Source organism: Oncorhynchus keta, chromosome 35 (assembly GCF_023373465.1).
Source record: "Oncorhynchus keta strain PuntledgeMale-10-30-2019 chromosome 35, Oket_V2, whole genome shotgun sequence".
NCBI lineage: Eukaryota > Metazoa > Chordata > Actinopteri > Salmoniformes > Salmonidae > Oncorhynchus > Oncorhynchus keta.
Window position 1 is genome coordinate 81,146,971 of NC_068455.1, and position 20,000 is coordinate 81,166,970.

Consider the following 20,000-nt stretch of genomic DNA (forward strand, 5'->3'; position numbering starts at 1 on the left):
TGTGTCTCTGTCTGTGTGTGTGTCTCTGTGTCTCTGTGTCTCTGTGTGTCTCTGTGTGTGTGTCTCTGTGTGTCTGTGTGTCTCTGTGTGTGTGTCTCTGTGTCTCTGTGTGTCTGTGTGTCTCTGTGTGTGTGTCTCTGTGTCTCTGTGTGTCTGTGTGTCTCTGTGTCTCTGTGTGTGTGTCTCTGTGTCTCTGTCTCTGTCTGTGTGTCTCTGTCTCTGTGTGTCTCTGTGTGTCTGTGTCTCTACCTCTGGCAGGTTGTTAAGGCCTCTTTGATGACGGCCATGGCTGTCTGTATGTCTCTGTGTGTCTCTCTGTGTGTCTGTGTCTCTGTGTCTCTGTCTCTGTGTCTCTGTCTGTCTCTGTCTGTGTCTCTGTGTGTCTCTGTGTGTCTCTGTGTGTCTCTCTGTCTCTGTCTGTGCGTACCTACCTCTGGCAGGTTGTTAAGGCCTCTTTGATGACGGCCATGGCTGTCTGTATGTCTCTGTGTTCAAACGTCATGGCAGCCTGCATCACCAGGATAGAACTGTAGCCCAGAGCGTGATACATACTGTCCTTCCACCTGGAAACAACCAATCAAAACTTAGTCTCCAAAGGGACAAGCATGACAACAAACAAACACAGAGTCCATACGATAGAGTTAAACATCCCAGTGGTCATGGCAACAAACAGACATGTGTCAGTACCATGGTTTGTCCATACGATAGAGTTAAACATCCCAGTGGTCATGGCAACAAACAGACATGTGTCAGTACCATGGTTTGAGGAGGTCCAGGGCCTCGGAGAATTTGTTGTTCAGGACCAGGTTCAGAGCCATAGAACACTCTTCTATGGAAGTCTTCAAATCCATCTTACCAGCCCTGGGGGGGGGGGGGGGAGAGACAGAGAGAGAGGAGAGAGAGTGTTCAGTGTTGCTTGCCTCGAAGCAAGCATAAAAAAGGCATTTAGCTCATCTGGTAGGCTCATGTCACTGGGCAGCTCGCGGCTGGGTTTCCCTTTGTAGTCTGTAATAGTTTGCAAACCCTGCCACATAAGACGAGCGTCGGAGCCGGTGTAGTAGGATTCAATCTTAGTATTGAATTGTATTGACGCTTTGCCTGTTTTATCAAATCAAATGTATTTATAAAGCCCTTCGTACATCAGCTGATATCTCAAAGTGCTGTACAGAAACCCAGCCTAAAACCCCAAACAGCAAGCATTGCAGGTGTAGAATGGTTCGTCTGAGGGCACAGCGTGATTTTCTTAAGTGTCCGGATTAGTGTCCCCGCGCCTTGAAAGCGGCAGCTCTAACCTTTAGCTCGATGTGAATGTTGCCTCTTATCCATGGCTTCTGGTTGGGTTATGTACGGTCACTGTGGGGATGACATCGACGATGCACTTATTGGTGAAGCCGGTGACCGAGGTGATTTACAAATGGGGAGAACAAGTATTTGATAACCTGCAAAATCAGCAGTGTTTCCTACTTACAAAGCATGTAGAGGTCTGTAATTGTTATCATAGGTACACTTCAACTGTGAGAAACGGAATCTAAAACAAAAATCCAGAAAATCACATTGTATGATTTTTAAGTAATTAATTTGCATTTCCCCACTGTAGTCCTCAAAGCCATTGAGCTCCCGAGTGGCGCAGTGGTCTAAGACACTGCATCTCAGTGCAAGAGGTGTCACTGTACCTGGTTTCAAATCCAGGCTTCATCACATCTGGCCATGATTGGGAGTCCCATAGAGCGGTGCCCAATTGGCCCAGGTTTGGCTGGGGTAGGCTGTCATTGTAAATAAGAATTTGTTCTTAACTGACTTGCCTCGTTAAATAACGGTTAAATTTGTATTTATAAATTAAATAAATCCTGGAACATATTCCAGACTGAGTAAAACAGTCCTGTAGCTCTGGCATCCGCGTCATCTGACCACTTCTGTATTGAGCAAGTCACTGGTGTTTCCTACGTTAGTTTTTTGCTTGTAAGCAGGAATCATGAGGATAGAATTAAGGTCAGATTTGTCAAAATGGACAAGGGAGAGCTTTATATAAGTCTCTGTGTGTGGAGGAAAGGTGGTCTAGAGGTTTTTTTTCCCTCTCTGGTTGCACATGTGACATTACTGGAGAGATCAAACGGATCGAAGGTTCCCTGCATTAAAGTCTCCGGCCACTAGGAGCGCTGTGCCTCTGGATGAGCATTTCTACTTTGCTTATGGCCTTATAGGTTTCATCCCAAATGGCACCCTATTCCCTTTATAGTGCACTACTTTTTGACCAGGGCCCTATGGCACCCTATTCCCTTTATAGTGCACTACTTTTGACCAGGGCCCTATGGCACCCTATTCCCTTTATAGTGCACTACTTTTGACCAGGGCCCTCATCGAGATCGGTCTGTGGTGGTAAATAGACGGCTAAGAATAATATAGATGGGAACTCTCTTGGTAGATAGTGTTGGTCTACTACTACTACTACTACTACTACTACTACTATAGGTACTACTATTGACCCATTATATATTTATAGGTACTACTATAGGTACTACTATTGACCCATTATATATTTATAGGTACTACTATATACTACTATAATACAGATGAAAACTCTCTTGGTAGATAGTGTGGTCTACAGCTTATCATAAGGTACTCTACCTCAGACGAGCAAATACCTCGAGACTTCTTTAATATTAGACATCGCGCACCAGCTGTTAAGAGACACACACACCCCCGCCCCTCGTCTTACCAGACGTAGCTGCTCTGTCCTGCCGATGCACGGAAAACCCAGCCAGCTCTATATTATCCGTGTCGTCGTTCAGCCACGACTCGATGCAAAATAAGACATTACAGTTTTTAATGTCCCGTTGGTAGGAAAGTGTTAATCGTAGATCACCCATTTTGTTTTCCAGTGATTAACTGGCCGATAATACGGATGATAGTGAAGGTTGACGCCAACGAATTCTCACAAGGCACCCCGACCTCCCCGACCTCCCCGACCTCCCCGACCTCTCCGACCTCCCCGACCTCCCCGACCACCCCGACCTCTCCGACCTCCCCAACCTCCCCGACCACCCCGACCTCCCCGACCTCCCCGACCTCCCCGACCTCCCCGACCTCCCCGACCTCCGCCCCTCTTTTTTTCCGTATATTCTTCATGCAAATTACAGGGATTTGGGCCTTTTGCATCCGACTCATTCAAGAAAATAATCTTGTTCCAGTTCGCTGTTCAGAAGTCCAGAAGTTATTTTCGGTCATAAGAGACGGTAACAGCAACATTATGTTACAAAATAAGTTACAAATAACATGAAATAAAAACTAAACAAAATGGCATAGTTGGTTAGGAGCCAGTAAAAACGGCACCCATCCCCCGATGCCATTAGACCATTTCGATACATTCCCTCAAAATTGATATTCATTCTGTAGAGATTCTACTTCACGTAGAAGGAGTCTAAACGCAGTGTTGTCTCTCTCTCTCCCCTCCCTCTCTGTCTCTCTCTCTGTCTCTCCCCCTCCTTCTCTGTCTCTCTCTCTGTCTCTCCCCCTCCTTCTCTGTCTCTCTCTCTGTCTCTCCCCTCCCTCTCTGTCTCTCTCTCTGTCTCTCCCCTCCTTCTCTGTCTCTCTCTCTGTCTCTCCCCCTCCTTCTCTGTCTCTCTCTCTGTCTCTCCCCCTCCTTCTCTGTCTCTCTCTCTGTCTCTCCCTCCCTCTCTGTCTCTCTCTGTCTCCCCTCCCTCTCTGTCTCTCTCTCTGTCTCTCCCCTCCCTCTCTGTCTCTCTCTCTGTCTCTCTCTCTGTCTCTCCCCCTCCTTCTCTGTCTCTCTCTCTGTCTCTCCCCCTCCTTCTCTGTCTCTCTCTGTCTCTCCCCCTCCTTCTCTGTCTCTCTCTCTGTCTCTCCCCCTCCTTCTCTGTCTCTCCCCCCCTCTCTGTCTCCCTCTCTGTCTCTCTCTCTCTCTCTCTCTCTGTCTCTCCCCCTCCTTCTCTGTCTCCCTCTCTGTCTCTCCCCTCCCTCTCTGTCTCCCTCTCTGTCTCTCCCTCCCTCTCTGTCTCCTCTCTGTCTCTCCCCTCCCTCTCTGTCTCTCCCCCCCTCCTTCTCTGTCTCTCTCTCTGTCTCTCCCCTCCTTCTCTGTCTCTCTCTCTGTCTCTCCCCTCCCTCTCTGTCTCTCTCTCTGTCTCTCCCTCCCTCTCTGTCTCCCTCTCTGTCTCTCCCCTCCCTCTCTCTGTCTCCCTCTCTGTCTCTCCCCTCCCTCTCTGTCTCTCCCCTCCTTCTCTGTCTCTCTCTCTGTCTCTCCCCCTCCTTCTCTGTCTCTCTCTCTGTCTCTCCCTCCCTCTCTGTCTCTCTCTCTGTCTCTCCCCTCCCTCTCTGTCTCCCTCTCTGTCTCTCCCCTCCCTCTCTGTCTCCTCTCTGTCTCTCCCTCCCTCTCTGTCTCTCCCCTCCTTCTCTGTCTCTCTCTCTGTCTCTCCCCCTCCTTCTCTGTCTCTCTCTCTGTCTCTCCCCTCCCTCTCTGTCTCTCTCTCTGTCTCTCCCCCCTCTCTGTCTCTCTCTCTGTCTCTCCCCTCCCTCTCTGTCTCCCCTCTCTGTCTCTCCCTCCCTCTCTGTCTCTCCCCCTCCTTCTCTGTCTCTCTCTCTGTCTCTCCCCCTCCTTCTCTCTCTCTCTCTGTCTCTCCCCCTCCTTCTCTGTCTCCCTCTCTGTCTCTCCCCTCCCTCTCTGTCTCTCCCTCCTTCTCTGTCTCTCTCTCTGTCTCTCCCCCTCCTTCTCTGTCTCTCTCTCTGTCTCTCCCCTCCTTCTCTGTCTCTCCCCCTCCCTCTCTGTCTCCCTCTCTGTCTCTCCCTCCTCTCTGTCTCTCCCCCTCCTTCTCTGTCTCTCTCTCTGTCTCTCCCCCTCCTTCTCTGTCTCTCTCTCTGTCTCTCCCCTCCCTCTCTGTCTCTCTCTCTGTCTCTCCCCCTCCTTCTCTGTCTCTCTCTCTGTCTCTCCCCTCCCTCTCTGTCTCTCTCTCTGTCTCTCCCCCTCCTTCTCTCAAGCAGTCCTAGCTTAGCAGATCCCCCATCTCAGAGGACAAATAGTTAAAAATAACAGAGAGAGACCGGGGGAGGGGGAGATGAGACAGAAAGAGAGGGGGGTGGGAGGGAAGAGAGAGAGAGAGAGAGCAAGTAGAAAGAGAGAGGGAGAGAGAGACAGAGGGTGGGAGGGCAGTAAAAACTAGAAAGGGCGAGGATGGAAAAAGAGAGAGGGAGTATATTGCAGCATCTGTGATGGATGGCGACTGTTGTCTACAGCTTGAGCACAGCTAATCTCACACACACACGCACGCGCACACGCACACACACATGCACACACACACACGTACACACGCGCACACACACACACACACACACACGCACACGCCTTCCTGTCTAATATGCATCCAAAGAAAGAAGGGAGGAAACAGAACAACATACAGAAATGGGAGAGGAGAGTAACAGCTGGTGCTGAATGGAAATACATGACGTTATCAAAAGTATGTGGACACCTGCTCGTCGAACATCTCATTACAAAATCATGGGTATTCATTTGGAGTTGGTTCCCCCTTTGCTGCTATAACAGCCTCCACTCTTCTGGGAAGGCTTTCCACTATATGTTGGAACATTGCTGCTATAACAGCCTCCACTCTTCAGGGAAGGCTTTCCACTAGATGTTGGAACATTGCTGCTATAACAGCCTCCACTCTTCAGGGAAGGCTTTCCACTAGATGTTGGAACATTGCTGCTATAACAGCCTCCACTCTTCTGGGAAGGCTTTCCACTAGATGTTGGAACATTGCTGCTATAACAGCCTCCACTCTTCTGGGAAGGCTTTCCACTAGATGTTGGAACATTGCTGCTATAACAGCCTCCACTATTCTGGGAAGGCTTTCCACTAGATGTTGGAACATTGCTGCTATAACAGCCTCCACTATTCTGGGAAGGCTTTCCACTAGATGTTGGAACATTGCTGCTATAACAGCCTCCACTATTCTGGGAAGGCTTTCCACTAGATGTTGGAACATTGCTGCTATAACAGCCTCCACTATTCTGGGAAGGCTTTCCACTAGATGTTGGAACATTGCTGCTATAACAGCCTCCACTCTTCTGGGAAGGCTTTCCACTAGATGTTGGAACATTGCTGCTATAACAGCCTCCACTCTTCAGGGAAGGCTTTCCACTAGATGTTGGAACATTGCTGCTATAACAGCCTCCACTCTTCTGGAGAGGCTTTCCACTAGATGTTGGAACATTTCTGCAGGGACTTGCTTCCATTCGGCCACAAGAACATTAGTGAGGTCGGGCACTGATTTTGGGCGATTAGGTCTGGCTAGCAGTCGGTGTTCCAATTCATCCCAACGGTGTTTGATGGGTTGAGGTCAGGGCTCTGTGCAGGCCAGTCAAGTTCTTCCACACCGATCTCAGCAAACCAGTTCTGAATGGACATTGCTTTGTGCACGGGGGCATTGTCATGCTGAAACAGGAAAGGACCTTCCCCAAACTGTTGCCATAAAGATGGAAGCACAGAATCATCTAGAATGTTATTGTATTGCTGTAGCGTTAAGATTTCCCTTCACTGGAACTAAGGGGCCTGAACCATGAAAAACAGCCCCAGACCATTATCCCTCGTCCACCAAACTTTACAGTAGGCATTATGCATTGGGGCAGGTAGTGTTCTCCTGGAATCTGCAAAAACCCAGATTCGTCTGTCAGACTGCCAGATGGTGAAGCGTGATTCATCACTCCAGGAGAACGTGTTTCCACTAGTCCAGAGTCCAATGGCGGTGAGCTTTACACCACTCCAGCCAACGCTTGGCATTGCGCATGGTGATCTTAGGCTTGTGTGCGGCTGCTCGGCCATGGAAACCCATTGCAGGAAGCTCCCGACGAACAGTTGTTGTGCTGACGTTGCTTCCAGAGGCAGTTTGGAACTCAGTAGTGAGGGGTTACAACCGAGGACAGGCGATATTTATACGCTCCAGCACTCTGCGGTCCCGTTCTGTGAGCTTGTGTGGTCTACCACTTCTCGGCTGAGCCGTTGTTGCTCCTAGACATTTCCACGTCACAATAACAGCACTTACAGTTGATCGGGGCAGCTCTAGCAGGGCAAACTGACTTGTTGGAAAGGTGGCATCCTATGACAGTGCCACGTTGAAAGTCACGGAGCTCTTCAGGAAGGTCATTCTACTACCAATGTTCGTCTATGGAGATTGCATGGCTGTGTGCTTGATTTTATACACCTGTCAGCAACGGTTGTGGCTGAAAAAGCCAAATCCACTAATTTGAAGAGTTGCCATATACTTTTGTATATATAGTATAGTGGGGGTAGTGTGTATATATAGTATAGTGGGGTAGTGTGTATATATAGCATAGTGGGTATATATAGTATAGTGTGTATATATAGTATAGTGGGGTAGTGTGTATATATAGTATAGTGGGTATATATAGTATAGTGGGGGTAGTGTGTATATATAGTATAGTGGGGTAGTGTGTATATATAGTATAGTGGGTATATATAGTATAGTGTGTATATATAGTATAGTGGGGTAGTGTGTATATATAGTATAGTGGGTATATATAGTATAGTGGGGTAGTGTGTATATATAGTATAGTGGGTATATATAGTATAGTGTGTATATATAGTATAGTGGGGTAGTGTGTATATATAGTATAGTGGGTATATATAGTATAGTGTGTATATATAGTATAGTGGGGTAGTGTGTATATATAGTATAGTGGGTATATATAGTATAGTGGGGTAGTGTGTATATATAGTATAGTGGGTATATATAGTATAGTGTGTATATATAGTATAGTGGGGTAGTGTGTATATATAGTATAGTGGGTATATATAGTATAGTGTGTATATATAGTATAGTGGGGTAGTGTGTATATATAGTATAGTGGGGTAGTGTGTATATATAGTATAGTGGGGTAGTGTATATATATATATATATATATATATATAGTATAGTGGGGTAGTGTATATATAGTATAGTGGGTATATATAGTATAGTGGGGGTAGTGTGTATATATAGTATAGTGGGGTAGTGTGTATATATAGTATAGTGGGTATATATAGTATAGTGTGTATATATAGTATAGTGGGGTAGTGTGTGTATATATAGTATAGTGGGTATATATAGTGTAGTGGGGTAGTGTGTATATATAGTATAGTGGGTATATATAGTATAGTGTGTATATATAGTATAGTGGGGTAGTGTGTGTATAGTATATATAGAATAGTGTGTATATATAGTTTAGTGGGGTAGTGTGTATATATAGTATAGTGGGGTAGTGCATATATATAGTATAGTATAGTGGTATAGTAGTGTGTATATATAGTATAGTGGGGTAGTGTGTATATATAGTATAGTGGGGTACTGTGTATATATATAGTATAGTGGGGTAGTGTATATATATTATGTGGCTCAGTGGTATAGCATGGCGTATATATATAGTATAGGGTAGTGTGTATATATTATAGTGGGGTAGGACCATATATATAGTATATGTAGTGTATATATGATGTAAGTGTGCTTATGGATAAAGCGTCAGCTAAATGGCATATATTATTATTATAGTGGGGTACTGTTATATAGTGTGTATATATATATAGTGTATATATAGTATAGTGGGGTAGTGTATATATATAGTATAGTGGGGTAGTGTGTATATATAGTATAGTGGGGTAGTGTGTATATATAGTATAGTGGGGTAGTGTGTATATATAGTATAGTGGGGGGGGTGGGGTAGTGTGTATATATAGTATAGTGGGGTAGTGTGTATATATAGTATAGTGGGGTAGTGTGTATATATAGCATAGTGGGGTAGTGTGTATATATAGTATAGTGGGGTAGTGTGTATATATAGTATAGTGGGGTAGTGTGTATATATAGTATAGTGGGGTAGTGTGTATATATAGTATAGTGGGGGTGTATATATAGTATAGTGGGGTAGTGTGTATATATAGTATAGTGGGGTAGTGTGTATATATAGTATAGTGGGGTAGTGTGTATATATAGTATAGTGGGGTAGTGTGTATATATAGTATAGTGGGGTAGTGTGTATATATAGTATAGTGGGGTAGTGTGTATATATAGTATAGTGGGGTAGTGTGTATATATAGTATAGTGGGGTAGTGTGTATATATAGTATAGTGGGGTAGTGTGTATATATAGTATAGTAGTGTGTATATATAGTATAGTGGGGTATATATAGTATAGTGTAGGTGTATATATAGTATAGTGGGTAGTGTGTATATATAGTATAGTGGGGTAGTGCGTATATATAGTAGTGGGGTAGTGTGTATATATAGTATAGTAGTATATAGTATAGTGGGGTAGTGTGTATATATAGTATAGTGGGGTAGTGTGTATATATAGTATAGTGGGGTAGTGTGTATATATAGTATGGTGGGGTAGTGTATATATATATATATATATATATATAGTATAGTGGGGTAGTGTATATATACATATATATAGTATAGTGGGGTAGTGTGTATATATAGTATGGTGGGGTAGTGTATATATATATATATAGTATAGTGGGGTAGTGTATATATATATATATAGTATAGTAGTGGTATATATAGTATAGTGGGGTAGTGTGTATATATAGTATAGTAAGTATATATATAGTATGGTGGGGTAGTGTATATAGTATAGTGGGGTAGTATATATAGTATAGTGGGGTAGTGTGTATATATAGTATAGTGGGGTAGTGTGTATATATAGTATGGTGGGGTAGTGTATATATATATATATATAGTATAGTGTATATATATATATATATAGTATAGTGGGGTAGTGTGTAGTATATAGTGTGTATATATAGTATAGTGGGGTAGTGTGTATATATAGTATAGTGGGGTAGTGGTGGGGGTAGTGTATATATATATATATATAGTATAGTGGGTATATATATATATATATATATATATATATAGTGTAGTATATATAGTATAGTATGGTGGGGTAGTGTATATATATAGTATAGTGGGGTAGTGTATATATATATATATATATATATATAGTATAGTGGGGTAGTGTGTATATATAGTATGTGGGGTATATATAGTATGGGGTAGTGTGGGGTAGTGTGTATATATAGTATAGTGGGGTAGTGTGTATATATAGTATAGTGGGGTAGTGTATATATATAGTATAGTGGGGTAGTGTGTATATATAGTATAGTATATAGTATAGGGTAGTGTGTATATATATATATATAGTATAGTATAGTGGGTAGTGTGTATATATAGTATAGCGGGGTAGTGTGTATATATAGTATAGTGGGGTAGTGTGTATATATAGTATAGTGGGGTAGTGTGTATATATAGTATAGTGGGGTAGTGTATATATATATATAGTATACTGTGTATATATAGTATAGTGGGGTACTGTGCATATATAGTATAGTGGGGTAGTGTATATATATATATATATATAGTATAGTGGGGTAGTGTGTATATATAGTATAGTGGGGTAGTGTATATATATATAGTATAGTGGGGTAGTGTGTATATATAGTATAGTGGGTATATATATATATATAGTATAGTGGAGTAGTGTGTATATATAGTATGGTGGGGTAGTGTGTATATATAGTATAGTGGGGTACTGTGTATATATAGTATAGTGGGGTAGTGTGTATATATATATATATATAGTATAGTGGGGTAGTGTGTATATATAGTATAGTGGGGTAGTGTGTATATATAGTATAGTGGGGTAGTGTGTATATAGTATAGTGGGGTAGTGTGTATATATAGTATAGTGGGGTAGTGTATATATATAGTATAGTGGGGTAGTGTGTATATATAGTATAGTGGGGTAGTGTGTATATATAGTATAGTGGGGTAGTGTGTATATATAGTATAGTGGGGTAGTGTGTATATATAGTATAGTGGGGTAGTGTGTATATATAGTATAGTGGGGTAGTGTGTATATATAGTATAGTGGGGTAGTGTATATATATATATATATAGTATAGTGGGGTAGTGTATATATATATATATATAGTGGGGTAGTGTGTATATATAGTATAGTATAGTGGTATATATAGTATAGTGGGGTAGTGTGTATATATAGTATGGTGGGGTAGTGTATATATAGTATAGTGGGGGTAGTGTGTATATATAGTATAGTGGGGGTAGTGTATATATAGTATAGTGGGGTAGTGTGTATATATAGTATAGTGGGGTAGTGTGTATATATAGTATAGTGGGGTAGTGTGTATATATAGTATGGTGGGGTAGTGTATATATATAGTGGGGTAGTGTGTATATATAGTATAGTGGGGTAGTGTGTATATATAGTATATAGTGTGTATATATAGTATAGTGGGGGTAGTGTGTATATATAGTATGGTGGGGTAGTGTGTATATATAGTATAGTGGGGTAGTGTGTATATATAGTATAGTGGGGTAGTGTGTATATATAGTATAGTGGGTAGTGTATATATAGTATAGTAGTAGTGTGTATATATAGTATAGTGGGGTAGTGTGTATATATATATATATATATATATAGTATAGTGGGGTAGTGTGTATATATAGTATAGTGGGGTAGTGTGTATATATAGTATAGTGGGGTAGTGTATATATATATATATAATATATAGTATAGTGGGGGTAGTGTGTATATATAGTATAGTGGGGTAGTGTGTATATATAGTATAGTGGGGTAGTGTGTATATATAGTATGGTGGGGTAGTGTATATATATAGTATAGTGGGGTAGTGTATATATATATTAGTATAGTGGGGTAGTGTATATATATATATATATACTATAGTGGGGTAGTGTGTATATATAGTATAGTTAGTGTGTATATATAGTATAGTGGGGTAGTGTATATATAGTATGGTGGGGTAGTGTATATAATCATATATAAAGTATAGTGGGGTAGTGTATATATATATATAATATATATATATATATAGTATAGTGGGGTAGTTTGTCAATAGATGGACAAGTGTATATATAGATGATAGTATAGTGGGGTAGTGTGTATATATAGTATAGTGGGTCCAGTATATATAGTATAGCCAGTAGTATATATAGTATGTGTACGTATATATAGTATAGGGGGTAGTGTTTATATAGTATAGTGGGGGAGTTTATATAAGTATAGTGGGCACATTATACATAGTATAGTGGGGTAGTGTATATAAGTATGGTGGGGTAGTTGTATATATATATAGTAAGGGGTAGTGTATTTGATATCTTATAGTATAGTGGGGTAGTTATATATAGTATATAGTGTGTATATATAGTATTTATATCATATAGTGGGGTAGTATTATTCAGTGGGGTAGTGTATAGTTTTTTTTAATAGAAATGGATCAAACATTTCATATTTTAATATATATAGTATATTTAAAAATAAAAAAATATTTTAATATATTTTTACTGTGCATATATAGTATGTCATGGGGTGTGACATCAGTGGGGTAGTGTATATATTTATGTGACCAGTATTGTGGGTAAATAGCGATTTCCTTGAAAAGGGGAAGTATAGTGGGGTAGTGTATATATAGTATAGTCGTAGTCTTATATATAGTATAGTGTAGTGTGTATATATAGTATAGTGGGTAGTGTGTATATATAGTATGTGTAGTGTGTATATATAGTATAGTGGGGTAGTGATCAATCTGGCAGTGTATATATAGTATAGTGGGGTAGTGTGTATATATAGTATAGTGGGGTAGTGTATATATAGTCGAGGATCAACCTGTATATAGTATAGTGGGGTAGTGTGTATATATAGTATAAGTGTGTATATATAGTATAGTCGGGGTAGTGTGTATATATAGTAAGTGGGGTAGTGTGTATATATAGTATAGTGGGGTAGTGTGTATATATCAGCATAGTGGGGTAGTGTATATATAGTATGTCAGTTTGTGTATATATAGTATAGTGGGGTAGTGTGCCCAAACATATATATAGTATAGTGGGGTAGTGTGTATATATAGTATAGATCAACCTGTATATATAGTATAGTGGGGTAGTGTGTATATATAGTATAGTGGGGTAGTGTGTATATATAGTATAGTGGGGTAGTATAGTGTATATATATAGTATGGTGGGGTAGTGTGTATATTATAGTATAGTGGGGTAGTGTGTATATATAGTATAACAAGGTGTGTGTATATATAGTATGGTGGGGTAGTGTGTATATATAGTATAGTGGGGTAGTGTGTATATATAGTATAGTGGGGTAGTGTGTATATATAGTATAGTGGGGGTAGTGTGTATATATAGTATAGTGGGGTAGTGTGTATATATAGTATAGTGGGGTAGTGTGTATATATAGTATAGTGGGGTAGTGTGTATATATAGTATAGTGGGGTAGTGTGTATATATAGTATAGTGGGGTAGTGTGTATATATAGTATAGTGGGGTAGTGTGTATATATAGTATAGTGTAGTGTGTATATATAGTATGGTGGGGTAGTGTGTATATATATATATATATATATAGTATAGGGTAGTGTGTATATATAGTATAGTGGGGTAGTGTATATATATATATATATATATATAGTATAGTGGGGTAGTATATATATATTTATTATATATATATATATATATATATAGTATAGTGAGTAGTGTATATATAGTATGGTGGGGTAGTGTATATATATATATATAGTATAGTGGGGTAGTGTATATATCATCATCATATAGTATAGCTGTAGTGTGTATATATAGTATAGTGGGGTAGTGTGTATATATAATATAGTGGGGTAGTGTGTATATATAGTATAGTGGGGTAGTGTGTATATATAGTATAGTGGGGTAGTGTGTATATATATTATAGTGTGGTAGATTCATCACTATAGCAGATTCAGAGATTACTTTTTTTGATAGTTGGCTTTAAAATCAATCTAAAATAATTCCTCGATTTTTAACAAACAAAAAAAAACACTTTCTGTTTTGTCAAAGATGGACAAGGTTAATTTGAGATGAAAGGCGAGTTCCTAATGAGTCCAGGAAGCCAGAGCTCTGTGTGACGCCCACAGCGACAGGGGGCAGACATTTTGATCAAGAGACCTTTAGAAAATAGGCACATTTTCCTCTAACACCAAACATACAAATATGTATTCTACAGTTATATAAAGGAAGGTGAAATCTTTAGTCATTTTATTATTTGATTATACTATATTTAGAAAACATGTCATTTCAAGCCTTATTCATACAGTTTTGTTTAATAGGAAATGGATCAAACATTTCATATTTTAATCATATTTTCATCATTTAAAAATAAAACAAACATATTTTAATCATATTTTTACTGTGTACTTGAGCTTGGTCATCTCGTGTGCCGACACCTCAGCAGTGTATTTATGTGAATGAATTGTGGGTAAATAACAGCGATTTCCTTGAAAAGGGGAAGAATCGGAGCTGTCCAACAATGCCAGAAGTAGTTCGTTCTTCCCATCAGAGAGCGACAACACAGATGAGGTGAATAACAGGTGTAAAGTACCACTAAAAATGTGGCTGTGCGACCAGTACCATGCGACCCCCCCCCCCAGGATCAACCTGACATATGGAAACGAGGTGTCCTGCCCAAACATTATCGGCACCGTCGAGGATCAACCCGTCGAGGATCAACCCGTCGAGGATCAACCTGACATATGGAAACGAGATGTCCTGCCCAAACATTATCGGCACCGTCGAGGACACCATCTGGGAAAGAGGGTTAGTGTAATCCAAGATCCTTGGGACATCCCTACCCATAAACCCTAAAAGCAAGCTGATTTATTAGCTAGCTAGATTCTAGATCAAATACACGTATTAGTTATAGTGAGAGGAGATTAACCAAGTATCAGTTGATCGTCAGCGTGTTGCCTGGTTGCTACGGTATCATCATCATCATCATCATCATCAGTTAGCTGAATGCAGTAATGAACTGTCTTAGTGTTAGTGAATGTACAAAACATTAAGAACACCTTCCTACTATTGAGTTGCACGCATGAAAAACCCCAGCAGCGTTGCAGTTCTTGACACAAACTGATGCTCCTGGCGCCTACTACCAAACCCCATTTGAAAGGCATTTAAATATTTTGTCTTGCCCATTCACCCTCTGAATGGCACATATACACAATCCATGTCTCAATCCTTCTTTAACCCAGTCTCCTCCCACTTCATCTACATGTCTCCTCCCACCTCATTTACATGTCTCCTCCCACTTCACCTACACTGATTTGAAGTGGGTTTAACAGGTGACATCAATAAGGGATCATAGCTTTCACCTGGATTCACCTGGTCAGTCTACAGTATGTCATTGAAAGAGCAGGTGTTCTTAATGTTTTGTACACTCAGTGTACGTTTGCTGTTGCACTTTTGAAGACAATTATAAAAGGTTGTTTTGAATTATCTTGCCCCTAGTGATGTGCTCTACATCATCAAGGATGACAATTAACAACGATACGACAGTCATTTGCAGTAACACACAACAGATTATCAAAGATATAGTTTCTAATGGAGTTAAAACTGAAGTGTCAGTTCAAAACAGACGAGTGATTGAAGCAAAGCACCCGGGTTATCGACCAATGAGAGGATTGCATTAAATATTCTGCTAAGCCATGCATGCTTCTGATTGGACAAAACGGATGAAAATTAGTTTTATGTCAAATTAAAACGCCATTAGTGTTTTTCAGGGCGTCTCGTTAACGTCGTTAGTGTTTTTCAGGGCGTCTCGTTAACGTCGTTAGTGTTTTTCAGGGCGTCTCGTTAACGCCGTTAGTGTTTTTCAGGGCGTCTCGTTAACGTCGTTAGTGTTTTTCAGGGCGTCTCGTTAGCGTCATTAGTGTTTTTCAGGGCGTCTCGTTAACGTCATTAGTGTTTTTCAGGGCGTCTCGTTAACGTCATTAGTGTTTTTCAGGGCGTCTCGTTAGCGTCATTAGTGTTTTTCAGGGCGTCTCGTTAGCGTAATTAGTGTTTTTCAGGGCGTCTCGTTAACGTCATTAGTGTTTTTCAGGGCGTCTCGTTAACGCCATTAGTGTTTTTCAGGGCGTCTCGTTAACGTCATTAGTGTTTTTCAGGGCGTCTCGTTAACGCCATTAGTGTTTTTCAGGCGCGTCGTTAACGTCATTAGTGTTTTTCAGGGCGTCTCGTTAACGCCATTAGTGTTTTTCAGGGCGTCTCGTTAACGCCATTAGTGTTTTTCAGGGCGTCTCGTTAACGTCATTAGTGTTTTTCAGGGCGTCTCGTTAACGTCGTTAGTGTTTTTCAGGGCGTCTCGTTAACGCCATTAGTGTTTTTCAGGGCGTCTCGTTAACGCCATTAGTGTTTTTCAGGGCGTCTCGTTAACGCCATTAGTGTTTTTCAGGGCGTCTCGTTAACGTCATTAGTGTTTTTCAGGGCGTCTCGTTAACGCCATTAGTGTTTTTCAGGGCGTCTCGTTAACGTCATTAGTGTTTTTCAGGGCGTCTCGTTAACGCCATTAGTGTTTTTCAGGGCGTCTCGTTAACGCCATTAGTTTTCGTCAGGAACAAGAGGTTGGTGACTAAATGAACAGTGGTGTGTGGGGAACCTCAAGCCCTCTAAAATACTTACACGGGTATCAGGTCGTAGGCATCTTCAAAACAATCCTGCAAAACACAAAAACAGACAAGTTACATTACACCCACAGAAACAGACAGTGTGGTGCCAGCTGGAGCAGTGATAGCAGACAGTAGGGTGCCAGCTGGAACAGTGATAGCAGACAGTAGGGTGCCAGCTGGAGCAGTGATAGCAGACAGTAGGGTGCCAGCTGGAGCAGTGATAGCAGACAGTAGGGTGCCAGCTGGAGCAGTGATAGCAGACAGTAGGGTGCCAGCTGGAACAGTGATAGCAGACAGTAGGGTGCCAGCTGGAACAGTGATAGCAGACAGTATGGTGCCAGCTGGAGCAGTGATAGCAGACAGTAGGGTGCCAGCTGGAGCAGTGATAGCAGACAGTATGGTGCCAGCTGGAGCAGTGATAGCAGACAGTAGGGTGCCAGCTGGAACAGTGATAGCAGACAGTAGGGTGCCAGCTGGAGCAGTGATAGCAGACAGTAGGGTGCCAGCTGGAGCAGTGATAGCAGACAGTAGGGTGCCAGCTGGAGCAGTGATAGCAGACAGTATGGTGCCAGCTGGAGCAGTGATAGCAGACAGTGTGGTGCCAGCTGGAGCAGTGATAGCAGACAGTGTGGTGCCAGCTGGAGCAGTGATAGCAGACAGTAGGGTGCCAGCTGGAACAGTGATAGCAGACAGTATGATGCCAGCTGGAGCAGTGATAGCAGACAGTGTGGTGCCAGCTGGAGCAGTGATAGCAGACAGTATGGTGCCAGCTGGAGCAGTGATAGCAGACAGTAGGGTGCCAGCTGGAGCAGTGATAGCAGACAGTAGGGTGCCAGCTGGAGCAGTGATAGCAGACAGTAGGGTGCCAGCTGGAGCAGTGATAGCAGACAGTAGGGTGCCAGCTGGAGCAGTGATAGCAGACAGTAGGGTGCCAGCTGGAGCAGTGATAGCAGACAGTAGGGTGCCAGCTGGAGCAGTGATAGCAGACAGTAGGGTGCCAGCTGGAGCAGTGATAGCAGACAGTAGGGTGCCAGCTGGAGCAGTGATAGCAGACAGTAGGGTGCCAGCTGGAGCAGTGATAGCAGACAGTAGGGTGCCAGCTGGAGCAGTGATAGCAGACAGTAGGGTGCCAGCTGGAGCAGTGATAGCAGACAGTAGGGTGCCAGCTGGAGCAGTGATAGCAGACAGTATGGTGCCAGCTGGAGCAGTGATAGCAGACAGTATGGTGCCAGCTGGAGCAGTGATAGCAGACAGTAGGGTGCCAGCTGGAGCAGTGATAGCAGACAGTAGGGTGCCAGCTGGGGCAGTGATAGCAGACAGTGTGGTGCCAGCTGGAGCAGTGATAGCAGACAGTGTGGTGCCAGCTGGAGCAGTGATAGCAGACAGTAGGGTGCCAGCTGGAACAGTGATAGCAGACAGTACGGTGCCAGCTGGAGCAGTGATAGCAGACAGTACGGTGCCAGCTGGAACAGTGATAGCAGGCAGTACATTGCCAGCTGGAGCAGTGATAGCAGGCAGTATAGTGCCAGCTGGAACAGTGACCTCCCATTGTTCAGAGGTCATTACAATAAAGTACCCCCTGGATGTAAAAAATGAGAAGGCATGAAAAAGACTGCTTATGGAAAATCAAGAGATACTTTTTGATGACTATTATTTTTTTTTAAATGGGAACATCAGTAACCTCATCTTCCACACAAACCATCCCCTGGCACAGTGCTATATTAGCACACTACCCCATTGTTAAGAGAGGGGTTGTTAACGAGGGGTGGAAACTCAGGATGTTAGACAACGAGGACTCTGAGTCAGCCAATGTCAACCTGTACAAGTCTGGAACAGTAATGGTACAGGGCAACGCCAAAAAGTTTCAGCTGGATTTTCACCTAATCAAAGTGGGAGCGCAGCAGGAGAAGCTCTCTCTTGGTGAAGACTCCCACATCCCGAGTGAGTCAGACCTCTTCATGAAACAACCCCAAAGATGAGCAACCCCAAACGTAAAGTCAACCTCCCAGCAGAGAGTACTACTCGCTCACTGAAACGAAGGATACATTCTCCCAGCTGGAGATAAGGCAGGTAGAGCTGGAACAGCAGGTGATTACACTTCAGTCAGCACAGACCCAGACAACAGTCCAGCACAACAACACCCCCTTAACCAGACCCGGAGAGCTGGACAGAGACATATCTGCACTCTGGACTGTGGTGAGACAACTTCAACAGGAGAAAGAGCAGGAGCAGTAGAAGAACAGAACACTGGAGGAGAGGATCAGACTGCTGGAGGAGAGGGTGAGGAGGATGGCGTGTGACAGAGAACAACCCACTAGAGAGCTGGCCACCTCCGCAGAGAAGCCAGCAGAACAGCCCACCTCACCTCCCGACACCACAGCAGAACAGTCCAGCCCAGACCCCGACCATAGTGTCGACACCACAGCAGAACAGTCCAACCCAGACCCCGACCAGAGTCGACAGCAGAACAGTCCAACCCAGACCCCGACCATAGTGTCGACACCACAGCAGAACAGTCCAACCCAGACCCCGACCATAGTGTCGACACCACAGCAGAACAGTCCAACCCAGACCCCGACCATAGTGTCGACACCACAGCAGAACAGTCCAACCCAGACCCCGACTAGAGTCGACACCACAGCAGAACAGTCCAACCCAGACCCCGACCATAGTGTCGACACCACAGCAGAACAGTCCAACCCAGACCCCGACCATAGTGTCGACACCACAGCAGAACAGACAAATGAAAATCCCAAACACCAAGGGGATCTAGCCCCCTGAGCACCCCCTGATGACCCCTGTCAGCCACCCTGAGCACCCCCTGTCAGCCACCCTGAGCACCCCCTGTCAGCCACCCTGAGCACCCCCGAGCACCCCCTGTCAGCCACCCTGATAGCCCTCCTGACAACCCCCCACACCCACTGAGGACAAACACAAGACAAAGATTGTTCTCCTTATGGACTCAAATGGGAAATATATACAAGAGAAAAACCTTTTTCCCCAAACACAGTGTGTCTAAACTCTGGTGTCCAAACGTGCCCTCGACCTTCTGTCTGAGGACCAACTAGGTTCACCTAGCCACATAATAATACACACAGTGTCTAAACTCTGGTGTCCAAACACCCAGCGTGCCCTCGACCTTCTGTCTGAGGACCAACTAGGTTCACCTAGCCACATAATAATACACACAGGCACAAACGACCCGAGAGCACAGCAGGAAAGGGTGGCCACAGCACTGAAGGGAGTGATTGAAAAGGCTTCTTCTACTTTCCCCAACGCACAAGTGGTTATCTCCACCTTACTACCATGAAAAAACTTCCACCCTATAATAAATAATAATATATGCCATTTAGCAGACGCTTTTATCCAAAGCGACTTACAGTCATGTGTGCATACATTCTACGTATGGGTGGTCCCGGGGATCAAACCCACTACCCTGGCGTTACAAGCGCCATGCTCTACCAACTGAGCTACAGAAGG

At 43.0% G+C, this 20,000-nt stretch overlaps 1 protein-coding gene across 2 annotated transcripts in view; it reads right to left on the minus strand.

Annotated features, from left to right (window-relative positions):
- Positions 1-20,000, minus strand: part of LOC127916357 (tetratricopeptide repeat protein 39B) — a 78,029-nt gene that overhangs the window by 41,171 nt on the left and 16,858 nt on the right. For both annotated transcript variants that reach the window (XM_052498001.1, XM_052498000.1), the window contains exons 2-4: positions 16,534-16,568; positions 757-861; positions 432-563 (exon numbers count right to left, since the gene is read on the minus strand). In XM_052498001.1, coding sequence (XP_052353961.1) covers positions 432-563; positions 757-861; positions 16,534-16,568 — 272 coding nt within the window. The remainder of the gene's footprint in view (positions 1-431; positions 564-756; positions 862-16,533; positions 16,569-20,000) is intronic.